At 58.5% G+C, this 24342-nt stretch overlaps 2 protein-coding genes across 4 annotated transcripts; one reads left to right on the top strand and one right to left on the bottom strand.

Annotated features, from left to right (window-relative positions):
* Nucleotides 1-11177: 11177 nt before the first annotated feature.
* LOC123837645 (gametogenetin-binding protein 1-like) lies at nucleotides 11178-21126 on the bottom strand. Its single transcript, XM_064597471.1, has 6 exons — nucleotides 21004-21126; nucleotides 15019-15134; nucleotides 14498-14592; nucleotides 14152-14300; nucleotides 13129-13268; nucleotides 11178-11488 (listed from the first exon to the last, which is right to left on the bottom strand). The coding sequence occupies exons 1-5, from the start codon at nucleotides 21072-21074 to the stop codon at nucleotides 13193-13195; spliced, it is 507 nt and encodes a 168-aa protein (XP_064453541.1). The 5' UTR covers nucleotides 21075-21126; the 3' UTR covers nucleotides 11178-11488; nucleotides 13129-13192.
* Nucleotides 17203-23868, top strand: BAK1 (BCL2 antagonist/killer 1). Of its 3 annotated transcripts, none has more exons than XM_045866712.3 (6): nucleotides 17203-17440; nucleotides 19440-19540; nucleotides 20518-20653; nucleotides 21027-21170; nucleotides 22257-22437; nucleotides 22530-23868. In XM_045866712.3, exons 2-6 carry the CDS (start codon nucleotides 19471-19473, stop codon nucleotides 22632-22634), a joined length of 636 nt encoding a protein of 211 aa, XP_045722668.2. In that variant the 5' UTR covers nucleotides 17203-17440; nucleotides 19440-19470; the 3' UTR covers nucleotides 22635-23868. The 3 variants fall into 3 exon arrangements, with proteins under 3 accessions (XP_045722668.2, XP_045722670.2, XP_064453540.1); XM_045866714.3 differs by lacking the exon at nucleotides 17203-17440 and adding an exon at nucleotides 17478-18571; XM_064597470.1 differs by lacking the exon at nucleotides 17203-17440 and adding an exon at nucleotides 18601-19191.
* Nucleotides 23869-24342: the final 474 nt, after the last annotated feature.

Raw genomic sequence — 24342 nt, 5'->3', positions numbered from 1 at the left:
CCTGAGGCCCCTCCCCAGCTGAAGTTGTTCAGTGCCCATTACACCCACTGGCCAGGAGGAAGAAGTACAGGAGGCTGGACTGAGCTGCCAAACCCCCTGAATTCTGAGTCGGAGTCGGGAATGATGGAGGTTACAGTGGAGGCTGACTACAGTTCCCAGTCACTCTGGGAGGTCACCCCATCCTTCTATCCAGGTCAGCATGTTGGAGCCCCCAAGCTCCAGGGGCAGGCCTCTGGCAATTCTGCCTCTTTCCAGATTTGGGGAAAGGGCCTTGCACCATGAGGGGAAGCTGCCCAGGCCTCTGCACTTCACCTGCCAACAAGGGAGGCCGGTTAGAAGGAGAGGGGACATCATCCCAGTGGTCCTCTTGGGAAAGGGCACAGGAATGGAAAACCTCCCTGGGGCCAGGGCCTTTGTCTGGCAGGAGACCAAGATGATGATGTCAAGTCCACCTGGGCTGGGTCCTGGCCTCCAGCCATGCCCCGCACCCACCTTGGCAGGACTGAGGCCCTGTGAGCCGGCCCTTGCCTGGGCTGCCCGGCCAAAGCTGGGAATGGCTAAAATATAGGGGTCCCCACCAAACAGGACCTGCTCCTATGCCAGCTTTGCCAGCCTCTGTTTCTGGATCATTCAGAAGGAAGAGGTCCGGCAGCAAGGGGTGTGCCATGCCCTTCCGAGGGGGCAGGGAAGGGTCACAGCTGAGGCACTCTGGAGAGGAGAGGGAGAGAAAAGGCCTGCTGTTTGCCCAGGAGCCAACAGACACTAGGGCCCTTGTCCTGGGGCAGTGGGGGAGGCTGCGGCCAGATGGAAATGGGGGGGCACGCCAGGGAGGGACTCCCGGGCTGAGCAATCAGCCTCTTCCTCCCACACCCCCACCGAGCTCCTGGGGCTCTCTTCCTCTCCAGCCCAAGACAAAGAGAGGAGCCTTACTGAGGCCTGGTGAAGCCTAGTCCCCAATCCCACCCCAACATCAGAAGCTCTGGAGGCAATCCCAGGGTACTCAGAAACACCCCCAAGTTGTTGAGCAAAGTGCTGCCTTCCTGAGGCCCCAGTGCCGTAAAGCCCTCTGGGTCTGGGCTGTCAAAGCTGGACAGGCTTTTCTCTGGAAGGGGCGCTCCTAGTCTGCAGTGAACAAACCCAGCCTCAGACCTTCAGGCCATTCTGGTGAGGAGGGCCGCGTTCAGCCATTTGACAGATACCTGTTGAGTCTGTGCTGTGTGCTGGCCACTCTGCAGGGGCAGCAGGATGAGAGCTGCCCGAGGGCCTCAGCCTCCCAGCGGCCGGGCCACCCAGCTCCTGCCCAGCCCCTGACCCAGAGCAGACCTTTGACAAACATGGGTTGGGCCAAGCCGGACCTTAGCAGCTCCTTCTTTGGTGGGCCCTGCCATCATTCTCTGCCCTCTTTCTCAACTTCGCCACACCCAGGAGCGGCCCCCAGCACATCAGCCAGCGCTCAGTATTGTCTGGGGCTCGCCGGGCGGGGGGTGGCAGGGAGAGGGGAGACTAAGAGGAAGGCCCTCCAAGCCCTTGGAGCAGGAGCCCGGAAGGGGAAACTATTAATGACCGGCCACTGCCAACACCTGTCACCCACCCCTAGGTGGTGCTGTGGCTGCATTAGCGCCCTCAGTCTGGCCTCATCCCCGCCCCATTTTACAGAGGAGAAAACTGAGGCTCGCACGGCAGAGGGGACTTGAGAGCAATCAAATAGCTACTGGATCATTCCCATGCTACGGATGGAGTGGAACTCAGCGATCTAACAGGGTGGTGAAGATTGTGCAGGTAGTACAGTGTCCCCAGTTTTGCAGATAAGGAAAGCTCAGAGAGGTGAAGAAACTTGTTCAGTGCCACACAGCTAATAAGTGACAGAGCTGGGACCCAAACTCAGGCCTGCCTGACCCCCAGAGCCTGCTGGCTTAACCTTCCCTCTGCAGAAGGGTCGCAGACAGGGATCTGGGAGGGGAATGTGTTCACCCACGAGTTATGCCCACCAGAGGGCAGTTCCTTTGCCTTCCCAGAACCTGCCTAAAACTCCTCTGTCAGTGGTGGCTGGGAGGAGCCTCTCGCCATTGGGACAGGGCCTGTGCCTCCAGCTCCATCTAGATCTTTCCTCTGACTTCAACTTCAGTGGGCCTGGCCTGGCTCCCTCCATCCTGAGCCAGGTAGGCCTCCACGTCCAGGATGGGCTCTCTCTGGGTACCACAGTCTGTGGGCCACAAGCAGGCTGCCCCTGCCCTGATTCCTGCAGGCTCCAGCACCAACCACCATGATCCATTAGCTCTCCCTTGGTCCCTACAGACAAAATGCACAGCAGGAGGAAAAGAAGTTAGACAGCAGGGAGAACTTCCAGGTTGTCGGGATGGAAGATGCTGGGATGGGATGACAGAGGTTGTGAGGATCTTTAAGAGAGGAATATGCCAGGCCGTCCGAGTCAAAATCCAAATTCAGGGGTTCCAAACTAATTAGCTTCCTTTGGCTTCTCCAGCTCCCTCCCCTCGGGGCCTGACTGCTGGGAGTGGGAGCTGGAAGGCTGCCTCCAGAACCTGTTCAGACCTCCAACCAGGACACACCCAGCAGCTCACACTGTTCCCATTCAGAGCCAAGAAGAATAGCATTTCCTGAACCTTACTACAGTCCTTCCACGTCTCTATCAATGCACCGAATCTTCAAACGGCCCTATGGCAGGGGCACTGCTATTATGTCCACCGAAAGGTGAGGAAACGAAGACCCAAGGCCTTTTCCAGGACTCTCCATCTTCCCAATGTATATTCATCCTTCGGGGCTCAGCTTCAGTGTCCCCTCACCCCAGCAGGGCACACCGAGGACCTCTGCTCTCTGCGGGGCAGTCAGTGCACAGGGACCTCCGCCAGGCTCTCCAAGGCAACCTGCCACTTCCTAGCTCTTCATCTTGAATAAACAACTTCCCTAAACCCCACTTCCCTTATCTGTCAGATGGGGATAATGACCTACCAGCCAAAGGGGATGGTGCCGAGTATTCAACGAGATGACAGACATCTCTGATGCACCCTCCCCACACCAGTCAGTAGTTCTAGCACTGACTCACGTCCAAGGCCCCAGCTTCCTGCAGCTCTGAGCTCTGGTGACGGGCTCTCTTATCTTCATCCAGCTCCAGCCATGTTTGGCCAACAAACTGGGGATCAGGAGGCTGGGCCTCGGAGACATGGAGTGCCAGGGCCTGAGGGCAGGGCCTGGCTGAGGACCAACACAGGCACAGAGGTGGGCACCAGGGACGCCCGGGCCCTGGCCATACAGGGACCAGGCTGGAGGTGCCACCCAGCAGCTTATTTGTTGGGGGCTTACTCATCAGGGTAAGCCAAGCAGTACCTATTTACCCTCAGGGGCCAGAGGGAGGGTGGGCATCTTGTCCCAGCCTCCCCCCTGCATTCCGAGAGCCCAGGAAGCCACCTCCTGGCTTTGGGTCTAGTGGAGGAGGGGTTCAGTCTGGGAGACAAGGTGGGAAGGGGACCAAGAGAAGGATCAGGAACAGTTTGGGGGTAACATTTGGATAACTATTGCTGCATAACAAATTATCCAAAACTGAGTAGTGTGAAGCCACCACCATTTTATTTTGCTCAGAGTTTTAGGAGTCGGGAATTTGGGAAGGGCCTGCTAGGCAGCTCTCACCTGGGGTCCCATATGAGTGCTGTCAGATGTCACCTGGGGCTGGAGGCATCTGAAAGGCTTGACAGGCTGGACGCCCAAGATAGCTCCTCCCATGGCTGGGAGCTCAGCTGAGGCTGTTTCGTGAGACCACCTTCATGTGGCCTCTCCAGCTTGGCAATCTTAGGGTGGTCTGACTTCTCACATGGGGGCTGGCTTAACCCAGAGCAACTGTCCTAAGAGAAGCAAGAGGAAGCTACGTGGCCTTTTATAACTTAGCTTCCACAGCCTGAAAGCATCACTTCCACTGTATTTTACTGATGGAAGCAGCCACAGCCCTCCCAGATTCAAGGTGAGAAGGACAGAGATCCCACCCCTCCCTGGAAAGAATGCCAAAGGATATTGGGACCATGCTTTAGAACTACCACAGGTAACATCGAGGAACAGGTCTCTCCCCGTGCTAACTGGGACCTCACAGGTTATAGGCCCGAGGGATACCAAGAGACCTTAAGCCAGCACCCATCCTACAGATTTGAAGACAGGGGCCCTGAGGGTGCAGAGCTTGGCTCTCAGCACCTGCCCCTGCCCCATCCTGCCTGTCCATGACAGTGAAGACCGAGGAGTCCTCAGGCCCTGAGGCCCAGGGCCAGTCAGCGACTTGGAGAGGTATGTGGGGGGGTGCGTATGCCAAAGGGGTAATCGAGTGTGTGCATGCGTGTGTACAAGCATTGGCGTGTGTGGATGAACAGGGGAGGGTTACTCCACCCCCTAGAAGATCCCGTGCCCCGTTAGCACACTCCCCTCTTGTAGGACACAGATTTTGCAGCGCAGTGGGAAAGTTGAGGCAGGGCCGTGGGGAGGATAGGGTTTCAGGAGGAAGGGGCTGAGTCAAGAGTGTGTGCTGAGCCAGAAAAAGGCCTATGGGTGTTGGAGGGGCCAGGACCCTGGGCCTGGGGTCTCAGGGTTCAGGGGTCCCAAGAAGCAACATCACCAGAATTAGCAACAGCTAATCAACAGAAACCGTTGACAGTTCCCTGGCAGCACAGGGAAACACCTGCGGGGGTGGGGGGTGGAGACTTGAGGGGTCAGGGAGGCCTGCAGAAACGCAGGGTCCTCGGTCCCCGCCCTGAGGCCAAGAGGTGAGACACCTCTTCAGCACCCCACCTGTCCCTGCTGTCCCTGAAGCTGCCCTAGGCCTCCAGCCCAACCTCACAGCTCAGTAGCCACGGCAAGGCAGGCGAGGCGGGCCAGTGTCCCAGTGCGTGGCAGCCTTCACCCAGCCTCCCTCATCCCCTCCAGGGGCAGGGACCCGTTCCCAGCCATATTCCAGACAGGCTCTCAGTAGAGCTTTGTTGAATGAATTAGGAGTGGGTGCGGGCTGGAGTGGGTGGTGAGCTGGGGTCAGCCCTGGCCCTGGCCCCCTGCTCCTCTGCTCAGCCTCCAGGGCCCCCTGCCCTCTCCAGGCCCACCCAGGCCCTCAGGCACTTCCTGAGCAGCAGGACATGTCCTGCCCTGCGTGCCCCTGGAAGGAGGTAGCTTATCAGAGGGGAAAGGACACTTTGTTCAGGCCTGGCCATCTGCCTGGGCTGGGGGTGCCCTGCTCAGGGCCTGGCAGGCAGAGCAGGCTGCTGCCTGCAGGAAGATCCCAGAGAGCAGGTCAGGATGGAAGGCCTGGGGAGTGCAGATGAGCAAGGCTCTGTGTCCCGGGCCATGCCAGGACCTCCGGCCCTCTCAGAGGTCTACTCGGACCCTCGGTTCCCCTCCACCATTCTACTGTCTCTCCATTCGTCTCCTACCTCTCTGACACCTGATGGGGTTTTTCAGTCACTCACTCCATTCATTCATTTAAGCAATATTTAAGGAACACTTGGAATGTGCTATAAGGTTCTAGGCCCTGGGTGGGGACACAGCAGCAAGCAAAGCAGGCAACAGTGCCTGCCCTCATGAAGCTTAAGTTCCAGTGGAGAGACAATAAACACATAAAAAATGAAACAGGGGGCACCTGGGTGGCTCAGTTGGTTAAGCTCAGGTCATGGTCACATCAGGCTCCCTGCTCAGCAGGGAGTCTGCTCCTCCCTCTTCCTCTCCCTCCGCCCCTTTCCCAGCTTGTGCTCTCTCTCGCTCACTCTCTCGCTCAAATAAATAAAATCTTTTTAAAAAATGAAATAGGTGCTATGTTAGATGATGAAAGTGCTCTGAAGAAAATAAAGCAGGGCAGGGGCACAGGAATAGAGCCATCTGCAGGGGATGAAGGAGAATAGATGCTTTTTTTCCCCCCAACATATACAGTGGTTAAGAAACATCCCCTGAGAAGGTGACAGCTAAGCAAAGACCTCAAGGATGTAAGGAAGTGAATCACATAAATTCCTAGAGGCAGAGCCTCTAAGGCAGAGGGAACAGCAAGTGCAAAGGCCCTGAGGCAGGAGTGGGCGAAGTGTGTGCAAGGAACAGCAAAGAGGCTAGTGAGGCCAGAGCACATACAGCAAGAAGGAGGGCAGGGGATGGGGTCAAAGATGGAGAGGCAACTGGATAAGGAGGGGCCTTGTCAGCCCTTGGAAGGACTTTGGCCCACATTTAGGTGATGGGGAACCAGGGCAGGGCTCTGAACAGAGGATTTATGCTTTAAAAAATAACAGTAGCTCATGTTACATAGTGTTTAATATGTATCAGCCACTTTTCTAAACACCAAACATGTATTAACCCGTTTAATCCTAATAACCTTTATCAAAGATGATGAAACTGAGCTAGAGAGGTCTCTAAGTACTAGATGTTAGTAGCAACCTCCCCTAACTTGTGACAAACCAAAAATATCTCAGACATTGCCAAATGGCTCCTGGCAGACAGAATAGCCCCCAGTTGAGAAAGACTACCCAAGTGTCCTCCTGTCCACCCCATCTGCCACTGTCCCAGCTCAGGCCCACAACCCTCTCACTATGACAGTTGTGACAGCCTCCTAATTGACCAATCAGGCCCCTGTCCTCTCCACCCCACCCTCCAGGGTACACCTTACCACGTCACTCTCCTAGCTTTTAGCCCACCCTCTATGGCTCCCAGGGCCCTGAGAATAAACACCAAGCCATTTAGGATGGTCTGAGTGGTCTTATACAATCTGGCCCCTGCCTATTTCTCCAGCAATATCCTTGCCCGCCCCCCCAAGTCTAGCATGTGTTGAGCCTACTATGTGGCAGCCACCACGGGGGACACAGCTGACAGGCAGACCAATCCCCCCCAGGGCCTGTCTTCACCGTGTAAGGGTCCAGGGCAGGGGAGAGCAGGTGAACTCGCAGATCCTGTTCATCCGGAGCCAGGGAGATGTGAGCGCTCCAGGAGGATAGGGGCTGGAGCTGAGAGATGTACAGGTTGGGCAGGAGTTATCCAGGGGGAGCAGGGAAGACCTGCAGTGGTGGGGCAGTGTCTCTGAGAGGCCCGGGAAGCTGTGGCTCTGATTTGCGGCCCCAGGAAAGGCACGTGTGAAGAGGGATGGAGGGCAGAGAGCAAAGGGCTACACATGAACAGGTGGACTGAGCAGGAGGCCCAGGAGAGGAGTCCAGGGTGGTTCAGTGAGCTGGACTGTGAGGTTGCAGCGCCGACTGGACACTGTCCCATCACCACGGGGCTCTCCTGGCAGGCAGGCCCGCCCCCCCCTTACTTCATCTCTCGAACTCCCCCTCCCCCTGCAAGCCCAAATCACAAATGGTGCCTCCTCCTTGAAGCCTTCTGGATTCCTCCCTGCTGGAATGACTGGCTTGGTCCAGTCCCGTGTGTTTCCAAACCAGTTTGGCGGGACCATCATCATCTGCTTTCATTGCAGGGGTCTGCTGTTACCCGACACCCCGACCGTGAATTTCCTGTGGGCAGGGAGGTGTCTTTTACCTTCCCTGTGCTCACAAACGAAATCAGAGCGCCTCCAGCAGACGTAGCCCCGACGGGCCTCGAGGCCTCAGGGAGCGGAAAGGGCCTGCGTCCGGGCGGCTCCCCTGCTCGCCAGGTGCGCCGCCGCAGGGCCTGGGGGTAGAGGCAGGGGGGCCGCGGCCAGGCCGCATTTGCCTCCCCTCGGTGCGCACACGCCCGGCCGGTGGCAGCTGCCTCCTCCCGCCCTCGCGCTGCAGTCGCCCACGCGAGCCCCTGCCGCCTGCTGGTGCCCCCCCCCACACCCCCCGCCCCCGCATCCGCTCTGTCCTTCCCGGGGCCGTCCCTCTCCGCGCCCGGGGGCGAGGCTGGGAGGTTCCACGGTGGGGGGAGGGGGCGGGGACTGGCTGACCACAGCACAGAGGTGCGGGTCAGGGGGTGCTCCCTAGTGGGAGAGAGCACTGCCCCCCCACCCCGTACCCTTGTACTAAATACAGCAGCCAGTGAGGCCCTGCCTCGCCACCCCAGTAGCCTGCCTGCTTCTGTCCCTGCCCCTTCAGTCTCTTCCCCCCTCAGCAGCCAAGGAAGACTTTTTGAACCGTAAATCACATCATGTCTCTCCTCGATCTAATCAAATTAGCCCTAGAAAAAACCCAGCTGGGCAAAATACATGTCCTCTTCCTTCCCTCCTGACCTCACCTCTTATTCTTCCCCCTCCCACTCACTCTCCTGCTGAGCCACGGGGGTGGGGGGTGGGGGGTGGGGGTGGGGTGTCTTCTTCCGGTTTCTCACACAAGCCAGTGCCTCAGGGCACTTGCACTTGCTATTCCCTCTGCCATGATGCCCTTTCCCCAACACCCCCATGGCTCCCTTCCTCACTTCCTCCCATTCCTGCTTACACATCATCATCTCCTTAGAGCTACCTTCCCACCCCATGGCTCTGTCTAAAACAGCATCCTGTTACCCAGCTTCATCTTTCTTCACAGTACTTGTCACTCCCTGATGTATTATCTGTTTATTGTCTATCCTTCTAGCAATATAATAAAATGCTAAAAAAAAATAAAGTTCTGCACATCTTGTTCCATGCTCTATTCCCCAGTGCCTAGAATAAGAATGGGATGTAGTAGATGCTTGGTAAGTATTTGTTCGATGCCAAATAGCACTTCATTCAGCCCGCATGAGAAGCCCCATGAGTTGCCCATTTCACAGATGTGGAAATTGAGATTCAGAGAGGTATGGGACCTGTCTGTGGTCACATGAGCTTGTCAGTGTTGGAGCTGCGGCTCCAGCCCAAAGAGTCTCTGCCCTCTGCCTCTGTTCTCCATTTCACTGCCCACCTGGAAAAGAATACAGGTGTTTTCGCCCTTCCCTTGCCCCGGGATAGGAAAGACTGACAACCAGTGACTCTAGACCTGGCCCAAGGCAGCATCTTCCTCAAAGGTCCTGCCCACCGGCTCCCCCCACGGGCACACCCAGCTTTGACCCTGACCACTTTTCCTTGGGACCATCTGCCCCCCGCCCCCAGCCATTCCCCTTCCACTTCCTTTCAGCCACCATTGGGTCCCAAAAGGCCCTCAGAATAATCTGGGGGCTGCTTTTCTTACCTCTATCCCACCAGAGATACAGTGAGAAAGAGACAAAGACACAGAAAGAGAAGCATGGTGGGGGGTGGGGGAGCACGAAACAGAGACACACACATGCAGAGACAAAAGAGAAAGACAGAAGAAGATGGGAGAGATGAGCAACCCAGAAAGGAGCTGAGACCTGGAGAGTTCCGGAAGTAATGGCTCCCCTCAAACCCGCAGGCTGGCCCAGGGCCACTGCCAACCCAACTGGCCCTTTGGAGTGATTTAGAGAAAGGCACCCTGGCTGGGTTCCAGAGCCCTCGGGCCTTTGAGCCAAGCACACTGGTGCAGGGCCCAACCCAAGGGCAGTGACTGGCAGCCCTCCCCTGCTGTGTGCGCACGGAGGAGGAGGGCCACTTTCAACGCCACCCGGTCCTCGGGTCTGACCTACAGATGCACCAACAGTGGTCTCTGGAAGCCTCTGGGAAATGCCCGGCTCTCTCCCTGCGGGCTGTGAGCCTGAGCCCAGCCCTCTGCACTCACGCATCGGGCCTTCCCTCACAGTAGGTCCTTGGGCCGTGTCACACCTGCCTTCGTCACCCATGAGTGTCAAACCGGGCCCATCCACAGAAACCCGCCGAGGACTCCAAGGGGCTGGGACGAGGCCCTCATCCCTGCACCAGTGCGCAGACCCCCTTCCTGCTCTTCCTGCTCCCACAGGCTACTTCCTGGCCTCCCAGACCTTCCTCTCTGTGGTTTATAGGCAATGCCGGGGGCACGGCGGGGGGGGGGGGGGGGGTATAAGGAGGTGGCATGACCCTCACTCGACAGAAAGAGAGAGAGAAGCAAAGAGGGGAGTGATCACCTCAGAGTCTCCCATCCGAAATCCAGGGTCCTGCCCCCTCCCTCCCCAGCAGCCACATCCCACCCTCCTGGGGGCTGAGGATGAGGTGCTCCTTCCCCAGTGGCCACTTGGCTCACACAGGTAGCCAAGGAGCCTGAGCTGCCAGTGGGGCCCAGCCTACCCCAAGCCAATGTGGGGCTGCCTGTGCACCCCACTGGCTGGCCCCACTCAGAGGGCAATGGGGGAGGGCAGAAGCTCTGTCCTGCAGTGCTCTGGGCCCTGGGATTCCTCACTCAAGCCTGGGCATGGCCTGGCACAAGGTCATAGGCTTATTAGGATGGGGGAGAGAGAGCAGGTATCCTCTCCGTGGGGTCCATGGGCAGTGCTACATCTGTGCTGGGGGAGATCAAAGGGCCCAGGTGGAACCAGGGAACCCCCACAGGCCACTGTCTGAGGCCCCCACCCTTCCCAACAGCCAACACTCTGGGAGGAAATAATCAGGGCACAGGTGAGTCATAGTGTCACAAGGCTGCTTCCTGGCTGACTCAGGGGACAGTCAGATGGCCCTTCCACTAGCCCCTAGCCCAGAGCCTGAGTGAAGGATTCCAGGCGAACAACACCTGGTGTCCAAACTGGGCCTGGCCCGCCCTCCCACTGGATCCCTGAAAAGTCAGGTATGAGGGTGCCCCCTTCAGTACAGGCATGGCATTGTGCTCCCCGCCGACTCAAGCCTAACCTTGCTTCTGGGATTTAGAGTTGGGTCTTCCTAGATGTCTGGACCTCCCTCTGACCAGGATCCCCTGAGGCACCTGGCACTGAGCATGGCACAGAGGGGCTATGACCAGGGGCAGCAGGATGGGGCCCTGCCCCCATCCCTGTAGCAGGGGCCCTCCTGCATCACCCCCCAGGGACCCTTTACCTGCCCGCAGCCCAGCCTTCCAAGCAGGTCCCCGTGGCCCCAAGGCCGCTTTCCTGGCTTTGTCCCTGTGCTGGCTGGGCAGGGACTTCCTGCTGGAGAATTCCCGGATCCTCCCCACGAGGTCTCGAGCCTGGCCTGGGAACTTAGGAGGGAGGGAAGTCAGGGATGCTCCTACTAACAGGGTCTGGTCTTGTGGTAGCAGGGGCTTTCCTGGCACTTTGACCCCAGCCCTTCCCCACCCCCAGGTCAGGTGCACCAAACCTCTTGTCCTCCAGCTCAGATGCCCCGCTGTGGCCCCTCTACTGGAACTCGGGCTCTGCCATTGGGGCTGCCACTCTGGGGGCTAGACTGAGGCCCTGGATAAACTGAGCTTGCTCCTAGCTTGAGGCCGAGGGGTGGGATCCAGAGAGAGCCAAGGAGGCCAAAGTCAAAGTGGGCTTTATTAATAATAGCACAGGTCTGAGTGTGATGAGTGGGGACATTCTGCTGGGCAGGCCCATCCTGCAGACATATGGATACCATTGATCTCAAGACCCCTTGGGCCCAGGGGCGTCTTGAATGTGCCCTCCTGAGAGGGAGGCTAAACCCCTACTTGGGCTGAAGGGATCCGGGAGCAGGGCAGACTCGGGGCCAGCACGAGCTTCACTCTGGAGGCCAGTTCCCCATCTCATCCATCTCCTCCAGGAGCAAGTGCTGAGGGCAGAAATGGGTGAAGAAAGAAGCCTCAGCACTTTTGGGCTCTCCCTTCCTGCTCTGTACCCCTAGAAGTGTCCCACCTACCCCACAGAGATAAGCACCCTGAGGCCATTCCAGACCCTTCCCCATGTCCCCACAGCCAGCCTAGTCCACCAACCCTGAGCCACCCCCTCCTGCTAAATGAGGGACCCTTCTCTCTCCAACTTGGTTGGGGGGGTGGTCCTTGGAAGCCCCAGGAGTCAGGCACCCAAGCCAAGCCCTCCCCTCCCTCACCTCTGTCCTGGACACCACACCAAGGGGGCTCTGCACCCTTCCCTCCAGCCTAGGGTGGTGCTTCAGCTGCCTCAGTACCCCTTCCTTAGGTCCCCAGCATTTCCCAAAGGCTGGGGGGTGGCTTCCTTCCCCCTCAGCTTGGTGTCCCTGAGGGCAGATAAGGAGAGAGTAGGGGGTGGTGATGAGGATAGGACCCTCGAAACACCCACAGCAGGAAGATATTCCTGAGGCAGCTCTGTCCCCCACGTGAGGCCTGAGCTGGGCCCCGACCTGCCACTACCCAGAAACTCTCTAGAGACCCCCAATGCTGCTCAGGCTGCCCCAGGACTGTGACCCCTACCCCTGGGACAGGGGCAGACTGGCTCAGGGGTGGTTCTGGAGGGGAGAGGGAGGAGAAGAGGGTGGAAGGGTAACGAGAGATCCCTTTAGTGTGAAAAGGCAAAAGCCAGGGCCCCTCCAGAGCTGGGGCCACCCCTGTGGTTTAGGATGCGGTGCACAGCCTTGTTCCCTAGAGCACAGAGGGGCCCGGTGACTCAGGCCTGCGGGCTCAGGACAATGAGAGGGCTGCCCCTCAGTGCCCAGGGGGCAGGTGATTCTGGTATTCACTCCTCCAGAGGGCTAAGTCCCATCCCTAACACTACAGTGCCCTTGACAGCTGGTGGGCATCCCCCTTCTTGTTTGATCCTTCAGTCGCTTCGGCCTTTTGGCTAAGATCAAGTGCTGTCTGATCCTCCCACCAGGCTCCCTTTACAGGTAAAGAAGCCAAGGCCTGCATCCAAAGCCACAGAGCAAATCCAGGCCAGGGCAGGGCTTCAACGAAAGCCTTTGGCCTCTGAACTCTACGCTCTTTCCTTTACTTTCCTACAAAAGGAAACTACATAGACTGTCAGGGCCAAATGTCCACGGAAGGAAAGAATGAGTTGATGAATGAATGCAAAGTAATTTAAAAGGACATCGACACATTTTCCAACAACAGATCCATCCATGTGCGCTAAGGGAAGCTGGGACAGGCCTGACCTTGAAGGCCAATGTCAAGGAGGGTGGGCAGTGGGTGGTCTGTGGAGTGACACAGCCGGGTAGCCTACGAGTGTTTGTGGGAGTAAGTGTGGGCAAGAATGGCAGAGAAAGGAGAAAAAGAGCAACATTATGGGGTCAAGTAAGAGACGGAGAGACGGATGGACAAGTGTGTGCGTGCAAGGGGTCAGGCTCCTCTCAGAAATACCACCACCAAGAAGGGATTCTGCTTTCCCTAGCCAGGCTGTGGGAGGTTGGAGCCAGGGCCAGGGGCCTATGGAGGCAGGAGGCCCCACTTTCTCCAGTGCCCTCAGGCAGGGGGTAGTGGTCTGGGATAGGCCGGGGCATACCTGGCCGTCCACAATGCCTGCCTCCTCCAGGGTGATCTCTGGCTGGGTCAGCAGCTCCCGGCCCTCAAGGCTGCCCATCTTCCAGAGGCGGGACTCCCGTTGTACTGCCAGAAGCTTCTTTAACTCCGACTCCACGAAACCTGAGAGTCAGAGAGATGGGAATGGGGCAGGCAGGAGAGGGTAGAGCAACTTGCTGGGGATGGAAGGGAGAAGAGGGGGCTTCGGCTCTCCAGGCCTCATCCCAGCCCTGGGCAGTCCCTGGTCACCCCCAGCCCCGGCCCCTACATTTCCATTACCTGGAGCCGGCCACACACCACCTCCCTACCTCCCTGACTTCCCCAGGAAACTCACTGGCCAGTGGGCTCCCTCCTGCATGCTTGAGTGTGAGTTTCCTCACCTCCTGGGGAGAGCACGCAAGGGGCAGACATCGCCCCCCACCTTCCACCAGCCACGGACTCAAGAGCAAGGATCTGGGACTACCCCAGCTGACAAGGTTCAAGTCGCAGCTCTGCTGCGTACTAGCTGTGTGACCCTGGACAAGTTACTTGACCTCTCTGTGCCTTTGCTTCCTCACTATGAGGTAGAGATTATAATAGAGGACCTACCTCAGAGTTGTGATATGGCATGTCATGAAAAATGCTCAGAAGAGGGTCTGGTCCATAGTTATGGCTATGCAAATGTCAACAGGGATCACGTTATGTGATCATGTTATGCTATTACTGTCCTCACTCACCATGTCTGGGCAGCACAGGGGCACCGAACAAGTTAGAAGTCTGGGCTGGGAAAGGGTGATGCTCCTGGAGCACAAGCCCTAGTCCCCATCCCCACCTCATGCCTCCCAAACCTGGAAAAAGGAGAACTAGCTAGACTTCACCAGCCGAGACCCACGGGTCCCCCCTCCCCGCTTCAGTGGTCATCTTAGGTCCTCTGGTCCCACCTGGTGGTAAGAACTGGTATCACACCCATGAGCCGTGGCCAAGGGGAGCCCCCTGGGCCTGAGGGCAGGTTGCACCCCGCACTTACCCACCGTTATCTGTTGACCTAAAAGTCTTATGCAGCGGTGACTGCAGGGTGACAATGCCTGGGACACAGAGCTTGAATGAGCTGTCCTCTTCCTCCATTTCCTCTTCCTTGCCTTTCTCCTCATCAGGCAAGCCTTCCTTGAGAGGAAACTGAGGGCATGCCGCGTCGCTGATCAGGTGAGGAGGACAGGGACCCAAGCCTGCAGCCCCACCCCCACCCCCACCCCCAGATAAAACAAAAAGCAGGAGGGTACAGCTCCCCAAAGGTTAAGAGGCCCAGCCAAATGCGGGGAAGAGCCCCACCCAGGCTTCATGCCCACCTACTGCCCCAGCCTGGTCCCACAGACCTTGGCCATGGCTGATTTCTGAAGCTGCTTGTACAAGGTGAGGAGGCGGTTCCAAGGAGTTGCCCCCACCTTCAAAGAGGCCAGCCTGAGGTCTCCTGTGAAGGGGCAGTGTCACTGACAGGCTGATAGGAACAAGGGGCAGCCCAGGCCTAGCTAGGCCCAGCAGGGCAGGGGGCCCTGGGTGGGCTGAAGTGAGGGCAAGGTCCCTCGTTTCCTTAGCAAACACCTCCTATGTCCCAGGCACAGTGCTAGGCGCTCTGCAACGAGCATCTCATTGATTCCTTGCAGCTGCACCTCTGAGATAGATACGGTTCCATTCTCATTCTATCCATAAGGAAACGGAGATGCGGAACGGTTGAGCAACTTGGCAGAGTGCAGTGGAATGGATTCAAATCCAGCCAGCCTGCCCCCAGCATTCCCTCAAACCATTCTGTGTCCTTCCAGGCCCCACACCCCTGAGGAGTCTGAGGAAGAGGGCCTATTTCTGGCACTACCCCAATGCCTGTGGTCACCACACTCACCATCAAGCAGACACTCCTCCTCCTCCCTGGTGAAGGTCTTGGGGCTGACCTCCAGCGGCCGCATGGCCCTCTGTGGGCATTCTTGTTCCACCTCCAAGGCTTGGGCAAAGTGGCCCCTGACCCCAAAGCATAGTCAGATGGGGGTGGCAGGTGGAGCCAGAGATGTGGCAAAGGCTCCCTAAACCCCCCCAAACCCCCCAAGGCCCACCCATAGGCCCTGCTCAGCCCCCTCCACCCTCCTGCCTCCAACAGTTCCCTGCTTGGTCCTCTGGGGTCTTCATCAGACAGGGGTGGGCCCCCATCCTCACAAAGAGTGGCGCCAAGTCCAAATGGGAGAGGGAGGCAGGAGGGAGAGAGTGAGGAGGGAAGGCACGGTGGAGAGGGGACCAGGAAGGAGCTGGGAAACAATGCAGTCTGGCTCGCCCTGGCGCCCTCCCCACCCCCAGTGCCCAGACTGCCCCTCTCTCATCTCTGGCGCCTCCACCCACAACCCCTGACCTGTGGGAAGACCCACCCCATCTCTGGTTCCCTCCCCCCAAGCCCCCCTGCCCACCCCCCCAGCCCACCCCCGGCCCCCAGGCTCCTTCCCACCCTTGATGCATCTGTCCCTTCCCGACCCAGGTAGGGGCCTTATTCCCATCCTCTACCCATCTGAAGACCCACATTCCTGGGCCCTCCACAATTTGGGTCCTCCCATCTCAGCCCCATATCCTTGCCCCAGTACCCCCATCCCAGGCCCCTGCCCGCCACCCCACAGCCCAGTCCCTTACCTGTCTGAGGTCCTCGTATCCCCGGAGGCCTCCCCCACCGCCTGGCTCCCCCTGGACAGCATGGGCTTCACCTCTCCATCCTGGGCCCCCACCCTCAGGACCTTCATGGGCATGGGGGTCTGGGCCCCCGTGTCCCCCATCCCTAGCCCCGAGGGATCGTGCCGTGGCAAGGCCACAGACAGTGTGTAGGGCAGTGTGGTGGGCAGCCTTGGCTCCTTCCTCCCCACTACTCCCTGGCGGTTCATCATCAGGGGGGTGGCATCTTGCTCTTGTGAGGGGCATGCCCACCTCCGCATCCGGGCCTTGTCAGAGCTCTTTGGGCTGCCCCTGCTCCCCACCAGGCTATGGAAAAAGTGGAACATGGAGGAATGGCCCAAAATTCAGGACTGAGGGGTTGGAGCTGGGACCTCCATCCTGAGAGAGACCTTGACTCAGAGGGAGGGGCCGCAGCAGCCACCCCACCAACTGCTTAAGAACAGGAGGAGTTGGAAACTTCCAGGAGTTCTAGAAGGCAAAGGTCAGGTGGTGGTGGGGGGGGGTGATGGGGAGGCTGGGAGGAAGACATGGTACGGGGAGTTAGCTGGGGGCAGAGAGGGCAACGGGTCGATGAGTCAGGGGAAGGAGGTATGGGAGGCAGATTTGGGGTAGCTGATGAGGCTTCAGGAGGCATGGGGGCTGGGGGGCAGGCAGAGGAAGCTGGGGGTCCCTGGACCGAGAAAGGGGCAGGGACTCTTGGGGCCTCTGCACACACCTCTCTCCAGCTGACTTGTCCTTCCCTGGTCCCGGGGGGCTGCCTCTGCCCTGGAGAACCATTCCCCACAGCCAGATAGTATCTGTCTTCCCTCTTTTCTCTCCTCTCGGCATCCACTGGCACGTGCCCAGGTGGTACCCAGACACCCCTGTTTTCATCTCTGTTTACCTGCCTATCACTTCAGGATTTCGAATCTCCACCAAGGTGCCTTGTGCACGTCTTAATTGCATGTTGAATCTCAATGTAGTATTATTATTCCCCACGGCATCTAGAGACTTGATTATATACCCAGCTTAGTGACCTTGGGAGTTCCTTAAACCCACCGAGCCTCAGTTTGTTCATCTGTAAAACAGGTGTAGTGGACAGCACCCACTTCCAGGGGTTACTGAAAAAATTCAATGGGACAACGGCCCATCGCCCAAGTGCAAGGCACGCTGTAGTGCTTAAGACACTCTGCCATCCTGGCTTTTTTATTGGTTTTGACTCATGAAAGGGGGTGAAGATCAAAGAGCAGGAGTGGGAGAAGGGGAGCCATGCCACCTGACTGGGGCCTGACTGGGGGCCAAGTGTGGGGGGTGGAGCGTCTCTCCCGCGGATGAGCCCAGACCGACCCCCAGGCTGTAGGCCCTGCATCCGCATCCGGCGGCTACACAGCAACTTCCTCTAGAGGGAGCTGATTGGAGCTGGGAGCTGCCGGCACCTCTAGGATCACCGCAGCCTCGCGGGTCCCTAGGGCCCCGCGGGGACAAGCGGCGGCTGCATCCAGACGCCAGGACTGCGCTGACGCCTGTTCCTGGAAGCCGGGCCTGGGCACCCGACCCCCCGGGAGCAGCCGCTGGCCTCTCAGGATCTCTGGCCTCGGCCCTGTGAGCCATCCGGGCCTGGGCTAGGGTCCCGGCAGGTAAGGTGGGAGGGTCTGGCCCATCCTCCCAGCTTTCGGTGGCCCTAGGCCCAAGGGGATACAAGGAGCCCCCAGGCAGCCGGGTGGGGAGGGGGAGGTCTGGAGGCTTGCCTGGGCAGCTTCGCCAACCCCTGCTGAGGGCTTGATCCAGCCAGGGCTCCCTCTGGTTGCCCCTCACACAGCTCCCCCAGCCCCCCCCCGCCCCGGCCCTGCCCTGGCCCTGGGCGCCAAAGAATCGGGTGCCAAAGAACCAGGTCCTTTAGCAGTCTGGGGGGTTGGGAGTGGAGGTCAGAGCCAAGGTCAAGGGCAGGGAGAGAACTTTCATCGTGCTTCCTGTGCCCCAGGAGCCTTAGACTGGGTCTGCTGCCCAACCAGGCATCTCCCCCTTGGGGAACATCCTACGCCCAGCAAGTGGAGAGCAGGGGACTCCCCTTACCAGGAAGTCTGGCCACTTGGATGAGGGCAGGGGTAGGCCCAGGGCGGCATAGGCCTCTGGCCCTGGGGGCCCGCTCTGACGCCCCACCTACTCCCCAGCAGCGAGCCCCTGGGGTAGCGGTGGATGGAGTTGGTGGTGCAGTCAGCATCCTCCTGCCCTGCTGTCCCGGGGGTGCCGGTTTTGCTCGGGGGACCAGGGGAGAGGGAAGGGCATCTTGTTCCGGAAGGAGCAGGAGGGATGGGGGTGTGCCAAGCAAAGGTCTCTTCCATGCTGGCACCCAGGGCTGGAAGAGGGGAGGGTCTGCCTTCCCCCTTATCCCTGCCCCCAGGAGGTGGAGGGGTGGAGAGCCCTCCCTTACCCCTTCCTGAGAGCTCTCGCGCTGGGGCCCTTTCGAAAATGGCCCCGGGCCAGAGAGGCAGGAGGAAGGCAGAGAGGGTACTCAGGTCCTCCCTGAGAGGAGAAGGTGGCTGTGCTTGGCCCGGGGTAGGACTGCACCTTCCACAGGGGAAGGAGGAGGGGCACTTCCCCAAAAGGCTGATGGAGGCAGCTTTGGGGGGGTGGGTATGAAGAGATGCAAATTGAAAGTGAAACAGCTCACGTCCAGGAAATACTCCCTGTGTCGAGGGTTCACAGAGCAGATGAGGGCTGTGGCCAGGACTGAGCAAAGAGGAAACGGGCTGGGGACAGGAGAGCAGGTATGTTGTGGGGTACATGCATGGGGGGGGCGGGGGAGCTGTGGAGACAGCTTTCTCAGCTCATGGCAAGGCAGGATGTCACCAGGTAACCACAAACTGAAAATAAGTCTGAAATGAGTATCGAGGGTATGAACTGCTGAAAATTCAGATTACCAACCTGACTTCTGATTAGCTATGTGGCCCTCGGGCCCTAACTTCTTGGTGCCTTACTTTCCCCCCCCTGTAAAATGGGTACGATGATGCTTGCCTTGCTGGGTTAATATAACGTTTTCAGTGTCTGACAGCCCTGGAGGAGTGATCGAAGGAAGGAAGGCAAAGATGCTCGGGCACCATCTGTGGCTAACGGGCCTGAGCTGGCAAACAGGCGTGCTCTGGCCAGACAAGGGGAAGTGGGACCTTCGAGCACAGCTTTCATGGGTCACTGGCTAGAAGGTGGCAATCCTGCGGTAAGCGTGTGCTAGGTAGAGTGCAGGAGGCCCCAGGAGCAGCGGGAAGAACCCCCCAGCCTCTAAACTCGCCTCATTTGCCCAGGAGTGAGGTGAATTATGACTTGAGATCCACGAGGGCACTGCGGCCGTCACCCCTCCCCAGGGCCCTGGCTGCAGGCTCCAGGTCCCTAGGTATGAATCCCAACTGCCCTGCCTTTCTCCCACTCTCTTGAAGGATTGCTAGTGAAATGCTCAGGAAGTTCTGATTCTGCCAGTAGGCGCCACAGGGATCCAAGGTGGTGAAATGAGAGGCGGCTGGAGCTAGGACCACGGGGTCTTTGGGGAATGGGGGATCCCCTCCTCTCTCTGTGGCTGTGGGACCCTCTCATCAACAGCCCCTGCCCGTCCCCATCTCTGCTTTTTCTCACCTATCCCCACAGGCTAACCCTGTCCTCCACTGGAACCTGAGAAATGGCATCTGGGCAAGGCCCAGGTCCTCCCAGGCAGGGGTGTGGAGAGCCGGCCCCGTCTTCTACTTCCGGTAAGGGTCTCTCTGCCCCTCGCCCATCCCATAACCACCAGGACTGTCTGAGAGGGTGGTGAGAGCAGAAGTGGACAGGGCCAGGCAGGACTTACAGGCAGGCTCTCCTGTCCCCGTTCACTCACCTTGGATAAAGGAGAATAGCGTCTCCCCACCTGGTGCAGGTGGGTACAGGTGGCCTCAGAAGCTGGAGTGTAGTCCAGGTTAAGCCCTGGAAGTGGGGAGGAGGTTGGGCCTGGGGGGCAGGGGCAGAGGCTAGGAGAGGCTCGGGAGGGAGTGTGAGGTGGGCACAGCGCCATGCCAAGGAAGAAGAGCAGGAAGAGGTGAGGAGAGGCCAGAAGAGTGGGGTGTGGCTATCCTATTCCTACAGTAGGAGAAAGAAGGAAGTTCCTAGGCTTATCACCCCGTCGGACCTGCTAACTGGCGAAAGCGATTGTTACGACTTTGGGGAGGAAGTAAGATGGCTGCCCTTCTTTCCTCTTCCAAGGGGACCATCAGGGACACCTGCAGTCCCCAGCCCACTACAGACTGCTCCCTGGGCTTTGGGTTCAGTGCCCCGTCTGTCACTATGTCCCTATGTGACTTTTCTGGGCCCAAAGCTACAATTTCAAATTCTGTTTCCCACATTCCCTGAGCCATAAGAGCTGGGTACCTGTACACACTAAAACTCACACTAAAAATCCCACATGCCTGGCTTACATCCTGGTTCTTTCTAACCGTGTGACCTTGTACAAGTTATGTAAACATCCCGTGCCTCGGCCTCCCCATCTGTAAACTGGGGTTCACCTACTCCACAAGGCTGTTGTGAGGATGATCCTGTACCCAGTAAGCACTAACCGTTAACTAAGGGCTAGAGTTAGGGACGCTTCTGTCCGGGGGGCAGGACGGCTGAGGCCTTGAGGAAGAGTGACCCATCCACAAAGCATAGGGCTGCCTGGTCCAGCCCTTCCTCCCTGACTCCTGGCTTTGATCCTCAGAGGAGCAGGTAGCCCGGGACACCGAGGAGGTTTTCCGCAGCTATGTTTTTTACCGCCATCGGCAGGAGCAGGAAGCTGAGGGGGCGGCTGCACCTGCTGACCCAGAAATGGTCTCCTTGTCCCTAGAACCTAGCAGGTGAGCAAGAGGCCCCTGGGCCCACAGGGCCATCTCCAGGGAAGTGGAGGCTCACATGGAGTCACTGCCCTGCAGGTCCAGGGAGCTGGGGAGGCCTCGGCAGGGGGGGCGGTGAGGGGATGGGTCTTGTCCTTCTCCCATCATTGCCTTTTTCATTTTGGGCTTCCACCTGCATCTGGGGCCTTGCACCCTTTATAGTGCATGCCTGTCCCATGACCCTGGGCTTGGCCCTCATGTCTGAACACTGTCAGGAACCTCCAGGGAGGGGTCCACAAGGCTGGGGGCATCTTAGGCAGAACCCCTTCTCCATGAGCCCAGGTCCCAGCCCTGCCTGCCCTGGGCCTGCTCACCTCCCTGGCTCCTGTTCCTCCAGCACCATGGGGCAGGTGGGTCGGCAGCTCGCCATCATCGGGGACGACATCAACCAGCGCTACGACTCCGAGTTCCAGACCATGCTGCAGCACCTACAGCCTACAGCAGAGAACGCCTATGAGTATTTCACCAAGATTGCCTTGAGGTAGTCCTGGCCCCGGCCTCTCCGCTATGCTCTCGCCCTCATACTGTGTCCTGCCCGTGGGATGGGAGACCCACGCTTCTCTGTCAGCATCAAGAGACATGTGTGCCATTCCCGTATCTGCTGTTAGCTCACGCGTGGTCTTGGGCCCCTGTCTTTTTCTCTCTGGGCCCCAGACTCCTCATCTTCAGTGTAGAAGCTCACAGCTCCTGTGAGCTGGGGCACTGAGGACTTGACCGGATAGATCGGGGACTAGAGAGGCGCCTAGTATGGGGCTGGCCCCATAGCTCCCCAGCCCCACTGAGACACAGTTGTCCTTCCAATTCGGAATCCTATTCCTACCAGACGGTCAGGTTGCTCGTGTCCTGGAAATGGCTTCCCTTTGCTACAATCTGGTGTCCGAGAGGCATTTGGTGAGAGAGACCATGTGCCTGGGTCAAATCTCAGCTTTGCAACTTACGGGCTTTGTGAAACCTTCTGGCCCTCAGGCCCCATGTCTATAAAATAGAGGAAGTAGGCTCAGAACAGTGGCCGTACTAATGGTGTCATCTGTTGTTAAATCTGGGTTAGGAGTCGGCCTCGAGGTGACTGACACTGGGGTGAGGATGGGGGTTAGGTGACAGATTTAGGGTTAGCGCTCAGAGCCCAAACGGCCTGCCCCTGTCCTCCGAGGCCGCCCCCGCCCCACTCGGATTCCAGGACCTGTCCTAACCTCCTCTTTGTCCTTCTCTCTCTGCTGTCTCTCGGGCTGCCAGGCCAGCAGCAACAGCCACAGGTAATCTCCCTGCTGCGTCTGTCTGCTTGCTGCCCTCCCTGCCCTCTGTCCTTCAGCGCTCACCACGCTGCGGCCACAACCCCAGCGGCAGCATCGCGCTCATATGCCCTCTGAGTTTTCTCCTTTCACAGAGATGCAGGCTCTTCCCAAACTGAGGCCAGGCTGGGGCAGCCTCTGCCACCTTGGTTCACAGCTCAGCCATTCTGCTTTCCAGCTGGGAGCGGGGCGGGTGGCCACCAGACAGTGGGAGAGGAAGAGCAGGCTGCAGGGCCTTCTGGGGGACTCCGCTGACAGGATCACCACTCTGCCTGCAGCCTGTTTGAGAGCGGCATCAACTGGGGCCGAGTGGTGGCTCTCCTGGGCTTCGGCTACCGCCTGGCCCTGCACGTCTACCAGCGTGGCCTGACCGGCTTCCTGGGCCAGGTGACCCGCTTCGTGGCCGACTTCATGCTGCATCACTGCATTGCCCGGTGGATTGCGCAGAGGGGCGGCTGGGTAAGTGCTGCCACTCTCCCGGCCCCGCCCCAGCCCTGGCCTGCCCCTATTTGCTCTCAGCCCCTCTGGGACCACTCCGTCTCTCCTGGCAGGTGGCAGCCCTGAACTTGGGAAATGGCCCCATCCTGAACGTGCTGATAGTTCTGTCTGTGGTTCTGTTGGGCCAGTTTGTGGTACGAAGATTCTTCAAATCATGACTCCCAGAGGGGCCCTTTGGGGTCCTAGCAGACACCCCTGCCTGGACTTCAGCCAAGCCTTCTCCCCTCACCCCTCCCCTGCAGGGGCCCTCCCTCAAGAATACAGAAGCTTTAGCAAGTGGGCACTCCAGCTTTCGGAGCGCCCCTGCCCAGGGGTCAGTCAGGCTGCCGGGGTGCCCCAACATTGCATGGTGCTAATGGGCTCCCTCTCTGGGCCCCATCCTGTCAGAGAGGGGCTGTAGCCTTCTTCCTCAGCTCTCTGGGACTCCCTCAGCCCTGTCTATTGGACGCTGGGGAGATTGACAACTTGGGGAAGCAAGAGGCTGAAAGTCACTTCCCCCCAAATTTTTAATGGTTAAATCTTTTTAGAATGCCCTTGGAAGGACTCTCCCCGCCCCCCATTCCCACCACTCTGCCCAAATCAGGATGTCTGGGATGTGGGGGTTAGTAGGCCACTCTGTGTTTCCCAGGATTCAGCTGTTCTAGAAGGTCAGAGCTTGATTGCTGGGCCTGGAGCCCAGTCCTGGCCCTTCCTAAGCTCTCCCCGGGCTCCCACTCCCCCCACCCCATAATGCCTTTGCAGTGGACTCTCAGGGATTCTGGGCCTGGGTGTGGGATAGGGATGGAGTGGGGGGTGCAGACCAGAGTTGTCAGAACTTCATCAGTACCCCCCTGCCTCCCGAGATCCTCAGTGCTTTCCCTTCCCCTCACCTATTACCACTTAAACCCAACCTATTCACTACAAGTGAAGCCCACCCTGCCCCCATCACTCCAGATAAGAAAGGAGGGGTCTTGGGTAAGTGCAGTGCTAAGGTCCCCTCCTTGCCCAGACTATAGACTTTAGGACTGGTTTGTTATTGTCAGGGAAAGGGGGTAAGGAGCTCATCTTGAGGTTTCTGAGTGAGAAAAGGGCTGTCAATGTCACTAGGAACCCCAGAGTTGGGCTCCTCCCTCATGGCCTGGGCACAGTGTAATCTGGGGGTGTGGATGGGGAAACCGTGAATACTTGAACTCTATCCCCCACCCGCACCCCCCACTCTCCACACTCCTCACCTGCCTAACCCCCTCCTGTGGGTGGGGGTGGGAATGCCTTGTCTATCTTGCACAGCCTAGAGGTTTGGGGGTAAGGAGAGAGAAGTTCTTGATTAAGCCAAATGCAGGGAGGGGATGCAGATGGAGCCCACTGGCCAGCCCTTACCCTGAGTGTGTCTGAAAATAAACTGCAATCCCCTGATTCCTGTGTGATAATTTTTGTATCCTCTGCTACCCCTCTCTCCACCAGGCTGGATTAGGGGAACCTGGGCGTGCCTGGCATTCACACGGTTTATTACTGAATAAGAGCTCATATTAGGCCTTCACAATCATGTAGAAGGCTGGGTGTGGTTTTCCCAGGCCCCAGCTCCCTACAAGGCTTCAGCCCCTCCCCACCTCTCCTAGACCCTTCTCCAGGCGCCTCCCTCATCTTTGTGTCCCAGGCAAGTTTCCCACCCCTTAGGAAGTTGGGGGACCCCAAACTGCTGGGCTCTGGCTGTGGATCTGGTAGAGCAGTTGTGCATGTCTGGGGACTTCCAGAGGCCACCTCAGGACTGATTTGAATGCCCCTCCCCGGGGCCACCATCCCTGAGGGCCCCAAAAGCCCTTCTCTCCCACACCTGGCTCTGCCTGGGACACAGTGTCTCAGCCCACTCCTCCCCATGTTCCCCACAAC

Source organism: Mirounga angustirostris, unplaced genomic scaffold (genome assembly GCF_029215605.1).
Source record: "Mirounga angustirostris isolate CCGP_5_RB_7025 unplaced genomic scaffold, mMirAng1.0.hap1 SCAF_8, whole genome shotgun sequence".
Lineage (NCBI taxonomy): Eukaryota > Metazoa > Chordata > Mammalia > Carnivora > Phocidae > Mirounga > Mirounga angustirostris.
The sequence above is the reverse complement of the archived record's forward strand: the minus strand, read 5'-3'. Positions and strand labels throughout refer to the sequence as shown.

Excerpts from the sequence above, each read along its gene's own strand:
- LOC123837645 (XM_064597471.1), bottom strand. The coding sequence starts at position 21,074 with ATGTCGTCCCCGATGATGGCGAGCTGCCGACCCACCTGCCCCATGGTG. Across the intron at positions 15,135-21,003 it reads GAGGAACAGGAGCCAGGGAG|GGGCCACTTTGCCCAAGCCT; the intron begins GTGAGCAGGCCC and ends CTTTGGGGTCAG. Across the intron at positions 13,269-14,151 it reads AGGTCAACAGATAACGGTGG|GTTTCGTGGAGTCGGAGTTA; the intron begins GTAAGTGCGGGG and ends TCTGACTCTCAG.
- BAK1 (XM_045866712.3), top strand. The coding sequence starts at position 19,471 with ATGGCATCTGGGCAAGGCCCAGGTCCTCCCAGGCAGGGGTGTGGAGAG. Across the intron at positions 20,654-21,026 it reads TTGTCCCTAGAACCTAGCAG|CACCATGGGGCAGGTGGGTC; the intron begins GTGAGCAAGAGG and ends CTGTTCCTCCAG. Across the intron at positions 21,171-22,256 it reads TTCACCAAGATTGCCTTGAG|CCTGTTTGAGAGCGGCATCA; the intron begins GTAGTCCTGGCC and ends CTCTGCCTGCAG.